Source organism: Giraffa tippelskirchi, chromosome 10 (genome assembly GCF_054371585.1).
Source record: "Giraffa tippelskirchi isolate mGirTip1 chromosome 10, T2T-mGirTip1v1.2.pri, whole genome shotgun sequence".
NCBI lineage: Eukaryota > Metazoa > Chordata > Mammalia > Artiodactyla > Giraffidae > Giraffa > Giraffa tippelskirchi.
Window position 1 is genome coordinate 85,434,765 of NC_137284.1, and position 19,550 is coordinate 85,454,314.

General features: G+C 32.4%; 1 protein-coding gene across 3 annotated transcripts in view; it reads left to right on the forward strand.

Moving 5' to 3' along the window:
- Positions 1–11,344, forward strand: part of HGF (hepatocyte growth factor) — an 84,216-nt gene extending 72,872 nt beyond the window's left edge. For all 3 annotated transcript variants that reach the window (XM_081535616.1, XM_081535617.1, XM_081535618.1), the window contains 7 exons: positions 1,317–1,355; positions 2,575–2,671; positions 5,085–5,159; positions 6,001–6,147; positions 6,623–6,729; positions 6,850–6,995; positions 11,066–11,344. In XM_081535616.1, the coding sequence (XP_081391742.1) occupies positions 1,317–1,355; positions 2,575–2,671; positions 5,085–5,159; positions 6,001–6,147; positions 6,623–6,729; positions 6,850–6,995; positions 11,066–11,242 (788 nt within the window). In that variant the 3' untranslated portion in view covers positions 11,243–11,344. The remainder of the gene's footprint in view (positions 1–1,316; positions 1,356–2,574; positions 2,672–5,084; positions 5,160–6,000; positions 6,148–6,622; positions 6,730–6,849; positions 6,996–11,065) is intronic.
- The last annotated feature ends 8,206 nt before the right edge of the window (positions 11,345–19,550 follow it).

Sequence of the window (19,550 nt, forward strand, 5' to 3'; positions counted from 1 at the left end):
TTATGTAAAAAAGAATACAATGAATAGTCTAGTCTTTTCTCACCACAACAATATAAGAAATAAATAGCTTTTCAGTTTGGAATTTTTAGAAATTAAGTGGAAAAACCAATATCCTTGATGTTTTAATGACCACATTTATACTATGAACTAAAACAATTACCTCAGCTGACTCTAAGACAAAACTATCCCTAGGGATAAACTAAAAGGAAAGGGAAATGAGGAAATTTATAGTTCACCTTTATGCTCATTCACTTAAAATATCTAGATCTGGAAAATGAACATAAACAAAAACGCTTTAGCATGTGTTAATTTTCTCAAAATTCCCCATAAATGAAAATCAAGTTTGCATCTATTACAAAGGAATCCATATGCCATTTTTGTTTCGTTGCTGATTTATTTGAGCTCAGGGCACTTCTAGGGACTAACAACCAGCTGGGTCTAAACAATGCCTGACTAAACTCTGTGTCATCAATTCTAAACAGTCACACATTAAAATCCAGGAAATGTCTTGGGCCTCATTCATTGCTACTTAAGTATTTTTAAATTCTAGAATCTTCCAAGCCAATCTCTTTGCAGCAGTTAAAGCCCACTCAGTAGAGAGGTTATAAAAAAGAATTAAGTATGAAGTGTTAGCCATAATTTATTTGCAGTTTCCAGTACTCTTTTTTTATACTTTTCCCTTTACTATCTAGAAAAACCAATCTTTGAAATATTCTGACAAAACATAATTATATTTTTTTATTCCTCTTTTTCCATGAGTGAGTTTGATTTCTATATTCTCAAATTATTAAAAAAGTTTTCTGAAACATAGGGGAAGATTCAGTTATCTTTAATCATATAAAAGATAAAAGTAATTTTCAGCAAAAATGTAAATGGGCCAAAATTACAGTAAAGCTATATGTTTTATACGAATGGCCCAAACAAACAATAATAAGCAGTGGAATGTTCATTGTGTACAATGTTTGGCATGTTGGGAGAATGAGGCAGCTCCTCGGTGCCGGCAGTGTAATTCAAACTGCCCACGTCATCAAATCACATGCCTGAGAGTCTTCAAAAATCATAAAACAGGGCTTTCTTCACATCACCCACTACCATACTTTCAACTTTGTCTAGTAAAAGTGATACAGAATTATTCAAAGGGGTACTATTACATTATATTTTTGAAAAAAAAAGTGAAGAATTGTCTTAAATTATCGTTTCATGGATATTTGGGTTTCAATACAAAATGATGTACTATTGAATAGTACATTTTATTTTTATATAACAGAAATATGTATGCATGAATTATGTATATATGTATATATTTGTTTTTACAGGTGAGGGCGATACCACACCTACAATAGTCAATTTAGACCGTAAGTAATCCTTCAAAAGAATTTATTATATCTTAGTATCTATGTGTCATAATTGATGTCATTATTTACTTCATAAAAATATCATTATATAAACTTCCATCATAAAAATAAAATGTTTTATTTGAACACTTTTTCCTGTGTGAATGTATAAAGGTGTTACAAAGACAACTGCATGCTAAATATCAAAATTCATTGCTCTGTCAGAAAATGTTATATTAAACTTTGAAAAAGCATGTATAGTGCTTTTAACTTGGGGCAGAATGTATCCAGTGGACCTTCACCATCCTTTAAATTAAATCAGGACGCCAAAGTTAGAAACAATGAAACCAGTAGGTTGGAAAGTTATGCACTGTCTTTATCCTGCTCTATCTTTAAACCTCTTTGCATTTTCTATGAGGCAAAAGATGACACGCTGTGAAAGGTTTAGTTAATCCTCAGTTTAGGAAAATCTAAACTGCATTTAGGAGCTGCTTGTATCTGATTCTCACACATTTCTTGGGCTGAAGGAAGTTACTCAAATGTTTTGGTTTGAGAGACCACCTGCTGTATCCCAGGCTGAAGAAGCAAATGGAAATCTATTTTAGACCATGGACAAGAGTGGATAGGATAAGGCAAGGAACACTGACGAGGGTCAGGAAAAAGTTTAGTTCAAAGAGTCTGTGTTATATCATTTGGATATAATGATTTAAACATAATTGCGTCATTTGGATAAAATTTCAATTAATATCACTTTGGTTAACATGTTGCAAAACAGTTCTACATTCTTACTATACAAATTCAGAAGTAATAAACCAAATATATATATTCCACCACCCCCCCACCCCCAGCTGAGGCTTTCCATTGATATTTAGAAAAAAAGCACTGTAAATAGCATCATTCTGTTGTGTTGAGGTTGGTAAGGAAAATATAATTGCTGTTAGACCTGAAGAACTTGTACATAGAGAGCAAAGTCACGGTCACTATGATGTCAATTCTGCTGACCTCGAGTTGATTACTTTTTCTTTGTTACCTATCTACTTAGAGGAGGATAGCAAACATTTTGGGTCTGATTTGGCACTGTAGTCACATTATTTACCTTTTATTTTTTCCAAAATGTTCTTCTGACACAATTACAGTAGTTACATTTGTATAGCTACTGTCAGACAAACTTAAGAAAGCTGAGAGGCACAGGTTGTTTCAAAATGTTTTGTCAAAATGTTGTGTTTGGTCCTCTTTTTAGATCCTGTAATATCTTGCGCCAAAACAAAACAATTGCGAGTTGTAAATGGAATTCCCACACGAACAAATGTAGGATGGATGGTTAGTTTGAAATACAGGTAATTATTAATAGACACAAATCATACATATTTGGATTATTTGCAAATAGTTGTATTCCCAGCAGTATGGCCATATGCAGTCATGAAGGTTGTGCCCTGCACAAGGCACCCATATGAGGGGGACACAAGAGGGACTAATCACATTCTGCTTGGCAAACATTCCTGGATTTTGCAGTTTGTGCCTCCAGAGATAGTGCTGTTTTAAATGTTTACAAAGGTCCCATATGTGTTGGCACTATCCCTGATGTGACATTTTAGTTCTTGTTAAGCAAAACACAACTACACAGGAAACCTACTTATACCTTGATATAACCATGGTAGTTGTAATACTTATGTTAATTTCCCAATTAAGGATATTATGAGATTACTTTCTAACATGTTTATGCACAATCATAGCAAACATTTATGTTTGATTTTAATTTCTGACTTTTTCATTGTCATTCTAATGAAAAATGACAATAATTTAAAATTCTAGAATATTTTATCATTAAGAAAAACATAAATTATACTGATAGTTGAACAGCCTTGAAATTATAATATTTGATATGATAAAACATATCTATTGCTACTTGTAAAAATCAATGCCATGTTCTATGTAAAATAGTTTTTCAAAATATACTATTATACAAAATTAAGTTTATTTATTATAAGAAGTAAACATTGAAAATAGGAGCTACCTTTAAAACCTGATCTTAGAACTTTCTATATACTACACATATTATACTGTATGGTAATCAGAATGTTAACGAATTTTTTTTTCTGTATCTGTCTCTATTGGAACATCATCATGCAACATACCCCAAAGTGCATCTGAATTCTAGCCACATTTTCCCTTGTTTTCAAGACACTCCATGTTTCTCCCTCTGGCCTTTGTGCTGTTGGAGCTTTCTTCCTCCATATTTTATGCCTACAAAATTTTTATTCTTTAAATACAAACTGGAATATCTCCTTTTTTCTAAACCTTCCCTGTTTGTTTACCTCTAGCCTCCTAGAATTTAGAAATAAAATTCATTTTTACTATAATTAAATCACAGTGACATTAAAGTAGAATAGAGACAACTTGAAACTGGTTATTTTTCTTTCAATGAATAAGTCAATTCTTAATAAGCATGAAGTTTATATTCTTCAGATACCAGGTAGAAAATGACCGAGAGTTCTCTTAGTGTGTCTTTCTTTCAAGGAGTAACTCATCAATTTTTATAAATCTTCATGCTGATAATTGTAGGACAGTAACTAAAATAGAATTATGAAACTCACCAGAATATTAAAGTTAATTGTGCGATGTGAAGACATAATGAAGGCTGTAAAATTTGAGGGTGGTATTTTCTTTACTATAGAAAAATTTCCAATAATCTACATCTTTGAGCTAATCAGAGGATCTCTGCAAATCTCATTACTCCAGAAGAAAAGGCAAATACTTTTGAATTTATTCTTACTCATAGGAGACTTCCTTTAGAAGTCGCCATCGTTGGAGAAGTAGGTGAAACTGTTTTTCACCAGATCAGTGTAGTGTAAACTTTTTTAAAAAAGTACTCTTTTCCTTTTAAATCCAAGTTCTTAGTAACAACAGCTGTTTATCTATTCTTCCAAAACTCATAGAGAGAATAGAAACTAAAACTCTGTATATATTCTTATCCTCCTGTGTGGTATAGGCCATAAATAAATGTGGTCTTAGTATGGGAATCTTATGCTATTACTCTCTGAAGCACTGAACATCTGTACTCTTTGGAAATGTAAATTGTGAGTAGTTGTACTTTTTCCCATGTGTTTGCCAAAAAAGAATACATTTACAGATTTTGGATATCATCAAATAAATATTCTAGTATTTATTATTATTTACAAATATAATTTCCTAGATGATGTATCTTGAAAAACTGTTTTAATTTGATAAGCAAAATGTTATATTGTTGATATTAAACTGGAGAAACAAATTTACTCAGTTATATCCTAAGTTAACATATCAGAACTAAATAATGGTAATGAAAGAAGCAAACAGTGCATAAATATTATATATGGTCACCACAAGATCATTTTCAGAATTTAAATAAAAACTCAAATTTGTCATTTTCATAATCAAACATTGAATTTAAAATAGGTCTAATAATCATATATTTATAGCACATACTTTCTCTTATAAGGATAGACTACATACATGTGAACATGTGTTTGGGAATGGATCAATAAAGTTGATTATATAAAATTATAATCACATTATGAAAAAGAAGTTCTAATGCTACATCATCAAGTATCATCCTTCTGATAAAAAAATACTCATTTTATTCTATTTGGGTTAATATCTACATTTTCCTCTCAATGTGTTTATGTTTAACAAATGGAGCCATAGGTTTTGCATTAATTGGCAAGCACTCTTTCTGTACAGATGTTACTTGTTTTTCTTTCCTCTTTCTTTTAGAAATAAACATATCTGCGGAGGATCATTGATAAAGGAAAGTTGGATTCTTACTGCAAGACAGTGTTTCCCTTCTCGGTAAAGTGAAACCAATATTTGTTTTAAGCATTTAAAAATATGTATGGCTTCTCCCTAGATTCCCCCTAGAATGTATATTCATTTAACAGATATTCACCATCTTAGGGTGAACAAATTAATCTATTTTTATTTTAGATTTAGCTTATGAAACTGCTTGAATTAATACTTACTTATGAGTACTACTTCTGTCTACCTCTTTCCACGATTAGCACTACTCTCATTTGGGAGAAAATTTTGCTAGAATTATGTTAATAATTTTTACCCTAACCTCCTTCTTGAATTCTATATTTCTAGATAGAAATTCTTTTTCTGAATTAGCAACACACTTCTTTCAGTCCTCACTTCTTTCTTATGTAGAGCCAGCCTCAGAATAATACTGAGAATGATTTTCAGAGTAAATTAGCCTAAGGAAAAGATAAGGAGATAGTATTTGTTAACTTACTTCTTGATTCTCATCAAGATTATACTGATTTTGTTAGTATAAATCTTCAATCCTTATTAATAAGCCAAACATATACACCTTTGAGATAAAAAGGAAAACTTGCAATAAATTATAATTATTGTAATATGCTTTACCCGAGAATTTTTCATAAATGAGCTACTTTCTAGCAAGAATAAGCAAGTTAAAAAAATAGCCGCTTAGAATTTCAGAAATTTCAAGGCTCTTCCTGCTTGTATGTTCTTGTAGTATTCAGAATCTTCCAATAACAAATGTGTTGCTCTTTATTATGCTTTAAACTTTAAATTTAGATTATTTATCTGCCCTTGTAAGCTAATATAACAATACATATAAATATTACATAATTTAAAGTTATATTTTATATTTTAATTTTTTACTTAGAAACAAAGACTTGAAAGATTATGAAGCTTGGCTTGGAATTCATGATGTCCATGGGAGAGGAGATGAGAAACGCAAACAGGTTCTAAATGTTACCCAACTGGTATATGGGCCTGAAGGATCAGATCTGGTATTACTGAAGCTTGCTAGGTTAGTTCCTTTAGATAGTTCCATATTTTTAACATACACTGGAATGGTTGAAACTTTTTCTTCAGCTATGTGGCTATTCTTTCTCTCTCATGTAAATATATTATAAAGCACATGACACGTGTCATGTGTGTGTATGTGTGTATATGCATACAGAGGCAAAGAGAGGGGCATTTTCAAATTGTTCATATGTGAATAAATGAAATTGGGCCAACAATATGGTTAGCCTGGTCTAAAACCAAAGCTTAGTGAGCAATTATATGATAACTTTAACAGGTAAAATAATGATTTAAAAATAGTAATGACCATTTACTTTTAAATATTTTCAAATAAATATTCACTTCTCTACTACCTACTTGAAGCAAAATTGTTTATTCTCTCTAAATGAAGCATATTAAACTTTCACACTACATTTTAATATGTTTATTTTGTGCTGAATCCAATCAAAAGTACTTACCATTATATTTTCTTTTTTCAGGCCTGCTATTTTGGATGATTTTGTTAGCACAATTGATTTACCTAATTATGGGTGCACAATTCCTGAAAAAACCACTTGCAGTGTTTATGGCTGGGGCTACACTGGATGTAAGCTATTTTAAAAAAGATAAGGCAATATCATATTTATTTTACAAAAATATTCTGTAATTGTTTATTTTTTCACTTTACCCTATGCTCATTAACCATACATATTTTTCACCATTCCAGTGATCAACTCAGATGGTCTACTACGAGTAGCACATCTCTATATTATGGGGAATGAGAAATGCAGCCAATATCATCAAGGGAAGGTGACTCTGAATGAGTCTGAAATATGTGCTGGGGCTGAAAATATTGTATCAGGACCATGTGAGGTAAAAAAAGGGGATTTTTAAATAAGTAGCATGTGATAGATAGCATATTTTTTCCTGTTTATAAGTTTTTCCTATTTTTATCAAATAAGAATCATTGCACATCAGCCTGTTGTATGAGAGAGGAATTGGAAAATATAACCCTTATTATTCTTGTATATCTCTTTTAGCTAAACAGTGAACAATCCATGTTTCATTAGTAGAAAACTAAGATGCCACTCATCTCTCAAATAGCAAGAAATTAATACAGCCAAAACTTTAAGAGAAAGTTGTTCAAATTAGAAGTAGCCAACGTGCAGCTTGATACCATAGCTTGCATTTTTTTCTAATGTTTTTCTAAATTTATCTGATCTCCCCAAATTCTAACTTAACTCTATTAATTTTAGTAAGAGATCCATGCCTGGTTTTAAACCTTTAAATGTGTTTTTGGTTAAGCCAGTGTGTGTGTGTGTGTGTGTGTATGTGTGTGTGTTTGGTTAAGCCAGTGTGTGTCTGTGGGTGTGTGTGTGTGTGGTTAAGCCAGTGTGTGTGTGTGTGTGTGTGTTTGGTTAAGCCAGTGTGTGTGCGCGTGCGTGTGTGCGCGCGCGCATTTCTATTTTAAAAAACCAGAAGGTCAAAGTTTGTGACTTTAAGAGTTTGGACATTTTCATTTCTTAGGCAACTGTTCTTTCTACTTGGCAGTGTTCCTATCCCTACTTAACATAAACAAGCTGTTAAACTGCTATTTTAGATGTATTCTGAATGCAAGAGACAAGTTCTCCTACCCTGAGAACTCTGGGATTATAGAATACTATGTGTAGTAAAATATGGAATGAGTTCAGTAATAGTGAAATATCTTTTGACTTTTAGGAAAATGTCCTATGTATGGAGCATAAATTTGTATTGAAGTGCATATGTTATGTATATATTACTTTGAGATTTCATCTTTGAGAAGAAAATAAAATATTTTTAAGTTAAAAAAAAGTTGAAATTGCTTTAAAATAATATGATTAGAAACTGATAATGTGTTTATAACCACTTTGGAATTTGGTGTTTTTTGTTCCAGTAAATCTAACATCACTACGTCTATTATAACAAATGAAAATTTACTAGGAATATTTTTTATCTATTTGTTGATTTATTTCCCAAAGAGCTCTGTAAATACAAAAATGTTGAGCTAGAGCAAGTCTTTGAGATAGTTATGAAGTTTACATTTATTCAAATCCTACTGCCATTATTACTTTGACAACTGTTCTTCTGGATAGCCTGTAATCTGGTTTATCATCTATATACTCTTAGATTCCTAACTTTAGCACTGAAAAATTTATCATATTATCACATATTTGCTATTTTTTATCTGTGTACTTCAAATTGATTCAGCCACTTCTGAAAAATGCTTCATTTTTTTTACATCACTGTTATTTGAAATGATAATTTAATCACCAAACCACTAGACACTTGAAAAAGAAATCTCTTAAACATTTGTATGACAGCAATAGCATCACATTTAGTGAAAGTCTCTAAAAATGTAATTGACTTGAACAATTTGTATCAGTGAACACTGGTGCATTAATTTAAAAACCAGATAAATTCATGTGGCAGAATTTATATTAAGTCTTTTTTTAAAAAATCACTGGAATATAGTTGCTTTATAATGTTGTGTTAATTTCTGCTGTACAGCAGTGTTAACCAGTTATATGTATGCATATATACCCTTTTTATTTTTAATTAAAAAATTGACCCCTACTCTTTATTGAATACTTAGTTTAGTTTCTAATCGTTTGCTACTATTAGCAGAGCTATCCCTCTTGGCTCAGATGGTAAAGAATCCGCCTGCATTTAAGGAGACATGGGTTTGATCCCTGCATTGGGAAGATCCCCTGGAGGAGGGCATGGCAACCCACTCCAGTATTCTTGCCTGAAGAATCCCCATGGACAGAGGAGCCTTGTGGGCTACACTCCTTGGGGTTGCAAAGAGTCGGACATGACTAAGCAACTAAGCACAGAGCATAACTGATATTATTATAGAGAAATCTTTTTGCATGTGTCTGAATCATAAGTTCTTTAGGATAGATTCTTAACATGGAATGACTTAACATTAAAGCAAATTTAGATAGTTTACATATTCTGTCAAATTGCCTTCAAAAGTTTATATCAATTATTCTTCCAGAAACACTATATGAAAAAGAAATCCTCTTTTCCCATTGCTAAGACTCAGTATTGTCAATTTTTAATATTTTGGTACAAATGAAGACGTGAAAGTGCTAGACACTCAGTTTTGTCTGACTCTTTATGACCCCATGGACTGTAGCCCTCTGTCTATGGAATTCTCCAGGCAAGAATACTGGAGTGGGAAGCCACTTCCTCTCCAGGGGATCTTCCTGATCCAGGGATCAAACCCGGGACTCCTGTGTTGCAGGCAGATTCCTTACTGTCTGAGCCACCAGGAAAGCCAGTTCAAAATTTATCTCATTTTTGTTTGATCAGATTTTACTGCTCACACAATTAAGCATCTGTTCCTATTTTCAACATACTTTGTAATTACTTTTTCATTCATCTGCAAATTTATCTGTTAAGTCATTTGTCTTTTTCAAGTTGATTTGTAGGAGTTTCAAATGTTCTTTCAATCTGTGGCTTTATTTGAACATTGTTTATAATGAATTTTGGCATTCAGAAGACTTTCACTTCATTGCACTTTTTTGTATGTTATTTATTCATTTATTTTTAATTGAAGGATAATTGCCTTACAATGTTGTGGTTTCTACTGTACAACAACACGAATCTGCTATAAGTATACATATATCCCTACCCACCTGCCCCATCCCACTCCTCTCGGTAATCACAGAGCACCAAGCTAAGTTCCCTGTGCTACACAGCAGCTTCCCACTAGCTATCTATTTTACACATGGTAGTGTGTGTCTGTCAATGCTGCTCTCTCAATTTGTCCCATCCTCTCTTTCCCCTGCTGTGTCCACAAGTCCCTTCTGTACATCTGCATCAAGTCTCTTTGAATAAACTATTTTCCTTAGTATTTTATCGTCTGTGTCACCCCCGCCTTGATTTTATCTATCATAGAATGTTGATAGCTCACTTCTTTCCACTTGTATTACAGAATTAAATTTTGCAGTACTTTAGTTTATCTCATCACTGTTGGGGGGAAATGAAGATAGTCCCAAGCACTCTTCTAGATACAAAGATGCTAAAAGTCAGTGGCTACAATCCTAGGAGGCTACATGGCACAAAAAAGTGATGCAACACATTTTAATTATGACATATGACAATGTGTATAAACATAACGTCTATATTAAAAAAATATACACGCAAATCCTTTTATCAATCTATTCATCTTTCATCTATCACTAATGAAGATACGATTATACAACAGGGTTACGATACAAGCTTTCCACAAAGAGTAAGAAAAATATAAATACAACTCTATTAACTACTAATACTAACAGTAAGTGCAGGAACATTCCTTCTTCAGGCCCAGAAAAGCAATTTCTAAACAGTAAATACAATTATTTTACTACCTACAAGTTTTTGTTTAACTTTGTTAAAATCATTTTGGGGGCAGGGTTGAGGGAAGGGAAGAAATTAGATAAAAGTTAATGTGGCTTAATCATTTAAACTGTATGATTGCAGGTGAGGTTTTTTTGATATTGTATTTTTCTATATTTTCCATTTTTTCTATACTGAACATACTCAGAACACCAGAAGAAAACCAAAATGAATATAAAATATACTTTCTTAAAAAGCTATCAGTGGTTATGTATTAATTAGTCTGCATGGAACAAAAGCAAAAACCACTTTAAAACATGAGTGACTATTATAGAAAAGACAAGTCATTCTTAATGATTACTACACATGATAGAAACTTTTGAACCTTTGTACTTATCTCAGTCTTGAGTTGTCTAGTAGAAAGACAACCAATGGTTTAGTATATCAATTGAATGTCTTCACATTTTAGTTGAAGTTATTCTCTTTTTTACATATATATATTTGAGATATAAATTGATATATAGAATGTTAATTATTTGCTAATTTTTATTTCTAAATTAATACTTTGTTGTTCTTGTTGCATGTCTTGTTCCTAGGGAGATTATGGTGGCCCACTTGTTTGTGAACAACATAAAATGAGAATGGTTCTTGGTGTCATTGTTCCTGGTCGTGGCTGTGCCATTCCAAATCGCCCTGGTATTTTTGTCCGAGTGGCATATTATGCAAAATGGATACACAAAATTATATTAACGTATAAGGTACCACAGTCGTAGCTGGTGTAACTGTCTGAAGCTTCCAATAACACAAGTCTCTTTTACATGAAGATTTTGGAGTACATGGAATTAAAATGTAACTTAAAAATCCTGAGACAACTACTTGAGTGTCATGTTTGTTAAGATACTCATTAATATTTATGGGTGTTTGCTGTTTTGTTTGTCAGTGTTATTTTGTAAATGTTGAAGTGAATTAAGGTACATGCAAGTGTAGTAACATATCTCCTGAAGATACTTGAATGAACTAAAAAATGCAAAGGTATAATTGCTGGATGCTAAAGTTATAATGGAAAAGATCAATTAATCTCTCTCAGCTGCTTTCCAAGGTTAGTTTCATAATAATAAACCATAAGTTAAACATTATTTCAACCTCACAAAAACAATTTATATCTTGTGTCCTTAAATTGTAACTCTATATTAAATTATATTACCTTTAATATGCTATACATTATATTTCATTCATTTCTCCTCATCATGTATCCTGTAATACTGGCACATATACTTTTTACAAAAATATATACCTATATGCAAATACATGAGTACACATGTGCATACACTACAGTTCAAATTGTGGTGTATCTAATGTAATCCCTAAATATTCTGAAATTGTATATTTATAGTTTTTCCTTAAGAAAAGTATAAAAAAAAATTCTAAAGACTAGTAGGAATATTGAGGAAAAGTACAAGATAGAAGTGACTAGATCATCCTCCACATAATCTGCAGATGACCTCTACTCCTTGGCAATTGATGTGTGGTCATGACACAAAGTTAAATAACACCTAACCTAGGTACTTACATATATTTATTATCCAAGTTATTTTAGATAGTTTCTAATTCTTAAAGGGAATAGGCTATTTGTTTATTAGTATTCTTTCTTTCAAATTTAGGGACACTTATTTATGCAAGGTATTTTTAGATCTTTTTTCCTAAAGTAGTTATAAAAAAGTGAGAGATAACTAATTGAAATTTAAAAGTGTTTTGGTCTTTAAGATGTATTTAAGGATTTTAAGTCTAAGACTTGCTGCTGTGATTGGCTTCTTTCTCATCTTCTATAACTTAAAAACAAATATTTAAGAGGAAAATTCCCATGTTTCTAAAATTTGTAAATAGCCTTTCACCAAATTATGCATTAAAATATATACTGAAGAAAGAAATAAAAATAACTTTGTCTACCTGGAGGTCTTTTAGTCTAATGAAACTTTACTCAAGTAAAGGAAAAAATGGAAAAGGAAAGGAACTAGTTTGTTTAAACTCCGTATTTGTTTATTTTTTAAAGTACAGTTAAATCTGCTGAATGAGGTATTTTATCAAAATACCTTTATTTTATCTTACTTAATTTTACATAGATCTTTCCTAATGCATGGGAAATTTCAGATTTTGTATTCTGTATGATAATAACCAGACCATATTTATTACTGTATTATCATGATTAGCTAAAGATCATGTATTTGTCAAGAAATGAGATAACAAAGAGTAATTATTATATGTTCTGAAGTTTCACAAAATATTCCTGTATAAAAATTCTTTAAAAATAATTATTTGAGTATTTTGAATCTAGTATTTCCATTTCTCTGTTTCTTTTGAAGGATCTCAATTAAGGCCAGGGATCCAAATGATCCTCTAAAAATTCCAGAAGACACTGTTCAATCTTGAGTAAAATGGTTTTAATTTTACTCAAGAACTTAGTTCAGATTATGGGCAGAAAATCCAAAATTCTTTTCAAAATTGTGCCATTTTCTTTATTTTTTGTAATAATATATGTGCTGATATCAATAAACAGTGAAAGTGAAGAGAAATCCAACAAGTTGCTAGTATATATCAGTGTATCTGATTGTATTTTTCTCTCCCTTATGTAATATACCATTATAATCAAACACAGAAATTTCCAAGGTAAATTGTCTAGATATTAAAGTATTTTTCAGTTTCTTCTTGCTAAATGGCAAAATTTTATTGTCACATATTAATGATATTTGTAAAATACTTACTAAATTGCAATTCTTTTAAATACTCAAATTTAAAAATATTTCTTTTATGTCTTTTCCTCTAAATTTCCCCTGAGGGATGGAGATGACATAGATACAAAATGAAGCTAACTTTAGACGTTTTGAACTCAGTGTTTTCTATTTTATTAAAGGATAAAACAAGACCACCAATAAACTATCAGATATGTGTAAAAAGCAGTCCTTTCTTTGGGAGTTTCCTTTTTATAGGAGATTGATGGAATAGATATAAAAGCAAGATGAACAAGACCCATGTTATTTTAGGTGGTGCAATGGGGAATAACTGTGTCATTTTTCTCTGGTGAAAGATACTATTTCCTGGGCATTCTTTTTTCTTAATAAAAAATTAAAAATCCAATTTATGTAAAACCCCATTTCATTTGAGTCATGGAAAAAAGAATCTTTAAATTAGAAGTTTCAATGATATTTTTATTTTGGCTGTTTGAATAATGGGTATATGCTGTTATAATTGGGGACATTTTCTTATGTCTACCAGGAATAGTAATGTAAAATTAAAATATTTGTCATAATGCCTCTGCCGTGCAGAAGGAATGGTAATCCTTTTGTGTACTTCTTTAATTTTATTGTAAAATGTGTAATGATTTTTACCTGTTTGCTGTGGGCAGGTCCTCAGTAAAATGGTTTATATTGAGTGAATCTCTAGTATTAACAGGCTCTTGCTTGCTATCTAAGTGTTTCAAACTATGGGAAATGTGAGACACTGGAAGGCAAGAAAAATAACAATAATGACATGTGATGACAAAATTGTATTTCACTTATTCCTGTGAATATTTCTTGTTGGTACCAATGGTACTGTAGAAAGTGAATGTTATAGCCACAACATTCTCTTGAAAAAAACACTGTCAAGAAATAAGAAATTGCTGTCAGGAATTTTCTTGTTATTTCTAAACATTTAAAAAAAATACTGGCTTTGCAATATAGGGATCATGCAGTGAAGAATTTTAATAAACTCATACTAAAAATATTTTAAACTGATGTAAGTCCAAAAAAGAACTACTTTCAATCAATTATATCCAATATTTATAGACAGACTCATTTGAGAAATAAAGTTAATTTGAATGAGGTATAATCTCTATGTGAATATGTTTCATAATATAATCCAAAAGAATTTATCATTCAATATTCAACTGAATTTTGAACTAAGAATTTGCTAATATAAAAAATGTTAAAATTCTCTGGACCCTATAAATATTGACAGTGTAATTTTCAGTAGGTTCACTTCCATTTGCACAGAAAGTTTCTGTCTTTAGGAAACTGAAAATGGAATACTGTGGATGTTATTACTGTTTGTCTTGTATGTAAATAGGAAATAGATAAGCTGTCTATTGAGTGGTATAGCTGGATGCTTACCCAAAGGGGAACACTGTGGTTATGACGTGTATATAAATTTTCTGTAGTTAATAAAGTTGTTATTTTTTATAACCATGCTTATTATTATTAATAAAATATTTTATCAAAATGATCTCCTCATTTTAGTTATATAAGTGGACATATTTGAATCTGCTCTGGGGTTAATGCAGAAAACAAACAACAATATCTTGCTGACAGAAATTATATATGCTTTATTGCAAGAAAGATCATATAACTTGTGTATAGAACTAAGACAAAAGCTATTATTCTATTAAAACTTCTATCTATGGTAATATCAGTGATCTTCAGTAAACTGTTAATCTCTATGGACTTCAATTTCTTCCACTGCAAAATATAATTATTCATTCTTCATATTTGCTAGAGTGATGCTATGATACAAGTTGTCATGAATGATCATCTGAATTCCTTTACCATGTTACTATATATTACAAAGGGGATTATAAGTCAATTAATCACTTTAGAATTTATCTTCAATGTAAACATTAAATTCAGAATAAATATGAATCAAATTCACTTATCTCATTCAATTGGAGGCAAAATTGGAAGAACTAATTATCAATTGATCTAACCAAAAAGAGTTCTATAACACCATTGACTATTTCAAGTTGTATTATACTGTCTCAAGGTTGCTCTACCAATTTTCCTGGCATAAATACTCATCTCAAGTGATGATTAATATATCTAATTCTAGATCCCATTATAAAATATTTAATCTTTTTAATGGTTGTGATCCAAGTAGAATATATGTATTCACTTATTTTTGGTGTCAATAAGAACATTTCAAATGTATATACTGTTGATTTTTCTAATTTTTGATTTTTTTCTCCCTCTTTTCTAAAACTCCATTTCATCCTAAACCTATATTGTGCTATGTTAAGTAGAATAGTCCAGGAAAGCTCCTTTAAGTCTCTTAATAGGATACTCAGTGACGTGAGAGAGCAAGTGAGAAAGTTGTGATAGTATCTGGGGTCTGAGAAGGAAAACTTAGACAGTATTTTTGCTGGCTTCTTAATATAATGTATTTATTTATTCTTACAAATTATAATGCTTTAATTAGTCACCTTTTGTCAGCATCCTGAATAGAATCACATTGGTTTTCAGTTCCTCAGTGCTTTAATACAGGGTGGCTCAGATGGTAAAGCATCTGCCTACAGTGCGGGAAACCCGGGTTCGATCCCTGGATTGGGAAGATGCTTTGGCGAAGGAAATAGCAACCCACTCCAGTACTCTTGCATGGAAAATCCATGGATGGAGGAGCATGGTAGGCTACAGTTCATGGAGTCGTAAAGAGTCAGACATGAGTGAGCGACTTCACTTTCTTTCATTCCATTATTACCCTGAACAGGCACCATCCTTAATCTACACAGCCCCAGATGTGCTTTCTACATCATTTCACCAAGTTACACCACTTTCATGTATAACATATTAAAAGTCTTATTTTAGCCAGTATAAATTTTTCTTTTGGGTCTTGAATTTGCAAATATCTCAATTGCATGTGTTGTTTGGGAAAGCTGATTTTAAAAGCATTAATAACTTTAAGATAAAACTATATTTAAGGTAATTTGGGAACATTTTATCGTACTATGAAGAAGGGCTTCCCAGGTGGCTCAGTGAGTAAAGAACCCACCTACAATGCAGGAGACACAGGAGATGTGGGTTCAATGGCAGGCTACAATCCATAGGATCACAGAGTCGGACATGACTGAAGGGACTGAGCATGCACACATAAAACGCACTATGAAGAACAAGTTCGTTTTTTTTTTTTTTTTCCTCATGGTGTCTTTATCTGTTTTGGTATTAGAGTGCTGCTGATCATGGAATGACTTCAGATGTGTTCCTTCACTTTCAATTTTTGGGAATAATTTAAGCAGGGTAAGTGTTAATTGTTTGAATGTTTGGTAGACTTCACCTGTGAAGCCATCTGATCTGGTCTTAGACTTTTGTTTGTTCAGATGTTTGATTTTATTACTGATTCATAGTCATTACTGGTAATCGATCTGTACATATTTTCTATTTCTTCCTGATTCAGTCTTGTGAGATTGTCTGTTTCTAGGAATTTATCCATTTTTTTTAGGTTGTGCATTTTGGGGGGCATATAGTTGTTCATAGTAATCTCTTACTCTTTGTATTTCTGTGGTATTTATGGTAACTTTTCCTTTTTTATTTCTGATTTTATTGATTTGGATAAATCATGATGTTTCTCTTCATGAATCTTGTTATTCATTGTCCAGTCGCTGAGTTGTGTCCGACTCTTTGTGACCCCATATACTGCAGCACTCCAGGCTTCCCTGTCCTTCACTGTCTCCTGGAGTTTGCTGAAACTAATGTCCACCAAGTCAGTGATGCCATCCAACCATCTTATTCTCTGTCACCACCTTCACTTCCTGCCCTCAGTTTTCCCAGGATCATGGTTTCTTCCAATGAGTCAGCTCTTTCCATCAGGTGGCCAAAGTATTGGAGCTTCAGCATCAGTCCTTCCAAAGAATATTCAGAGTTTATTTCCTTTCAGATTGATTGGTTTGATATCCTTGCTGTCTAAGGGACTCTTAGAGTCTTTGCCAGTACCACAGTTTGAAAACATCAATTCTCCAGCATTCAGCCCTCTTTATGGTCCAATGCTCATATCCATACATGACTACTGGAAAAACCATAGCTTTGACTAGATGGACCTTTGTTGGCAAAGTGATGCCTCTGCTTTTTAATATGCTATCTAGGTTTGACACCGCTTTTCTTCCAAGGAACAAGCATCTTTTAATTTTGTGGCTGTAGTCACCATCTGCCGGAGAAGGCAATGGCACCCCACTCCAGTACTCTTGCCTGGAAAATCCCATGGACGGAGGAGCCTGGAAGGCTGCAGTCCATGGGGTAGCTAAGAGTCGGACACGACTGAGCGACTTCACTTTCACTTTTCACTTTCATGCATTGGAGAAGGAAATGGCAACCCACTCCAGTGTTCTTGCCTGGAGAATCCCAGGGACGGCGGAGCCTGGTGGGCTGCCGTCTATGGGGTCGCACAGAGTCGGACACGACTGAGGTGACTTAGCAGCAACAGCAGTCACCATCTGCAATGATTTTGGAGCCCAAGGAAATAAAATGTCACTGTTTCCACTTTCCCCCCATCTATTTGCCATGAAGAGAAATGATGAAGCTAGCTAAAGGTTTATCAGTTTTATTTAACTTTTCAAAGAATCAACTGTTAGCTTCATTGACCTTTTCTATTATTTCTTGTTTTGTTGTTTTTAATTTATTTTTTTTTGAAAGGTAATTGCTTTACAGAATTTTGCTCTTTTCTGTCAAACCTCAACAGGAATCAGCCACAGGTATACATATATCCCTTCCCTTTTGAAGCTCCCTCCCATCTCCCTCCCATCCCACCCCTCTAGGTTGATACAGAGCCCCTGTTTCAGTTTCCTGAGCCATTGGCTATCTATTTTACATATGGAAATGTAAGTTTCCATTTTACTCTTTTCATACCTCACACCCTCTTCTCCCCTCACTTTTCCCCTTAGGGTAATTCCTTTAATGCTGTGGTCAGTGCTGCTAAATTCTTTTAGCTTTTGATTGTTTGTAACCCTCTTTATTTCTTCTTCAAATCTAAATAACAGCTTTGCTGAGTAGAGTATTCTTGGCTTTAGATTTTTCCCTTCATCATTTTAAATGTATTTTGTCACTCTCTCCTGGCCTGCAAAATTTCTGCTAGAAAGTAACTGGACACCTTCTGCTTTGTTTTCAATGTGCATTCTAACTCCACTCAGTTTAAATTCCTTGGAGGCATTGGCAATATCTTGTCATTAATATTTGTATATCCTTTATTCTACAATGTTTTCACATGATAATACCCCAATCATATAATTATTAATAATTTTTAGCCCATTCTCTTTTTGAAGGCTTATCAGTATCATCCAGAGATTTTAAGTGTTTATACAAATTGTGCACCTCACACTGAAGGTTAAGAATTTGGGGTTTTATATTTAATTGCATTATTAATTTGAATTAGTAATTGGGGCTATTTTAAAATGTTTATTGTATTTCACACACTAGAACATAACAACTGGAAAAGAGAGGAACTATTAACTTTAAAAGTTTTACATTTAAATTTATAAATGTAGTTATTAAAATGAAAATGGAAAAAAGATTTTAGTTTACTAATGATTATTGATATTTACTTCATACAACCTAATATAATTTTGATTATTTTGGTAAACATTTTCCGGTCTGATTTTGTGTGTGTGGGGGGGAACGTTGATGTCATATCTTTTAGGGGAAAGGGATTATGTCAGTTATTGCAAAAATATTCTGAGTCAAGAATAGTCCACTTATGACTTATGTTAAAATATGCCATCTGCTGTGCATTGAAAGTTTCACAATATTGTTACTCAGTTAGCAAAAGATCCTCATTTGATTAATTTTAACTGATAGAAATCTCAGATAAAATGTTGCAATAAAATGAAACAGAGAAAAGGCAGATGTGGATTTTAGTGGGTTTTTTCCATATATTTTAATGCTTTACAAAATATTACCTAGCTTTCAGATATCTTATTTTTTATGTGGCTAAACTCAAATTCAATGACAGAATGGAATATATGACTATAACCTAAACCTTTGTTTTTCTATAAAATAATAATAATAAAATACTTAAAAAGTAGAAATTTGACAATATGAAGTGTTAAAAGTTGATGAAGTCTTTTCAAAACAGAGAAGGTTCAGTTCAGTTCAGTCACTCACTCATGTCCAACTCTTGGTGAGCCCATACACTGTAGCACGCCAGGCCTCCCTGTCCATCACCAACTCCCAGAGTCCACCCAAACCCATGTCCATCGAGTCAGTGATTCCATCCAACCATCTCATCCTCTGTCGTCCCCTTCTCCTCCTGCCTTCAATCTTTGCCAGCATCAGGGTCTTTTCAAATGAGTCA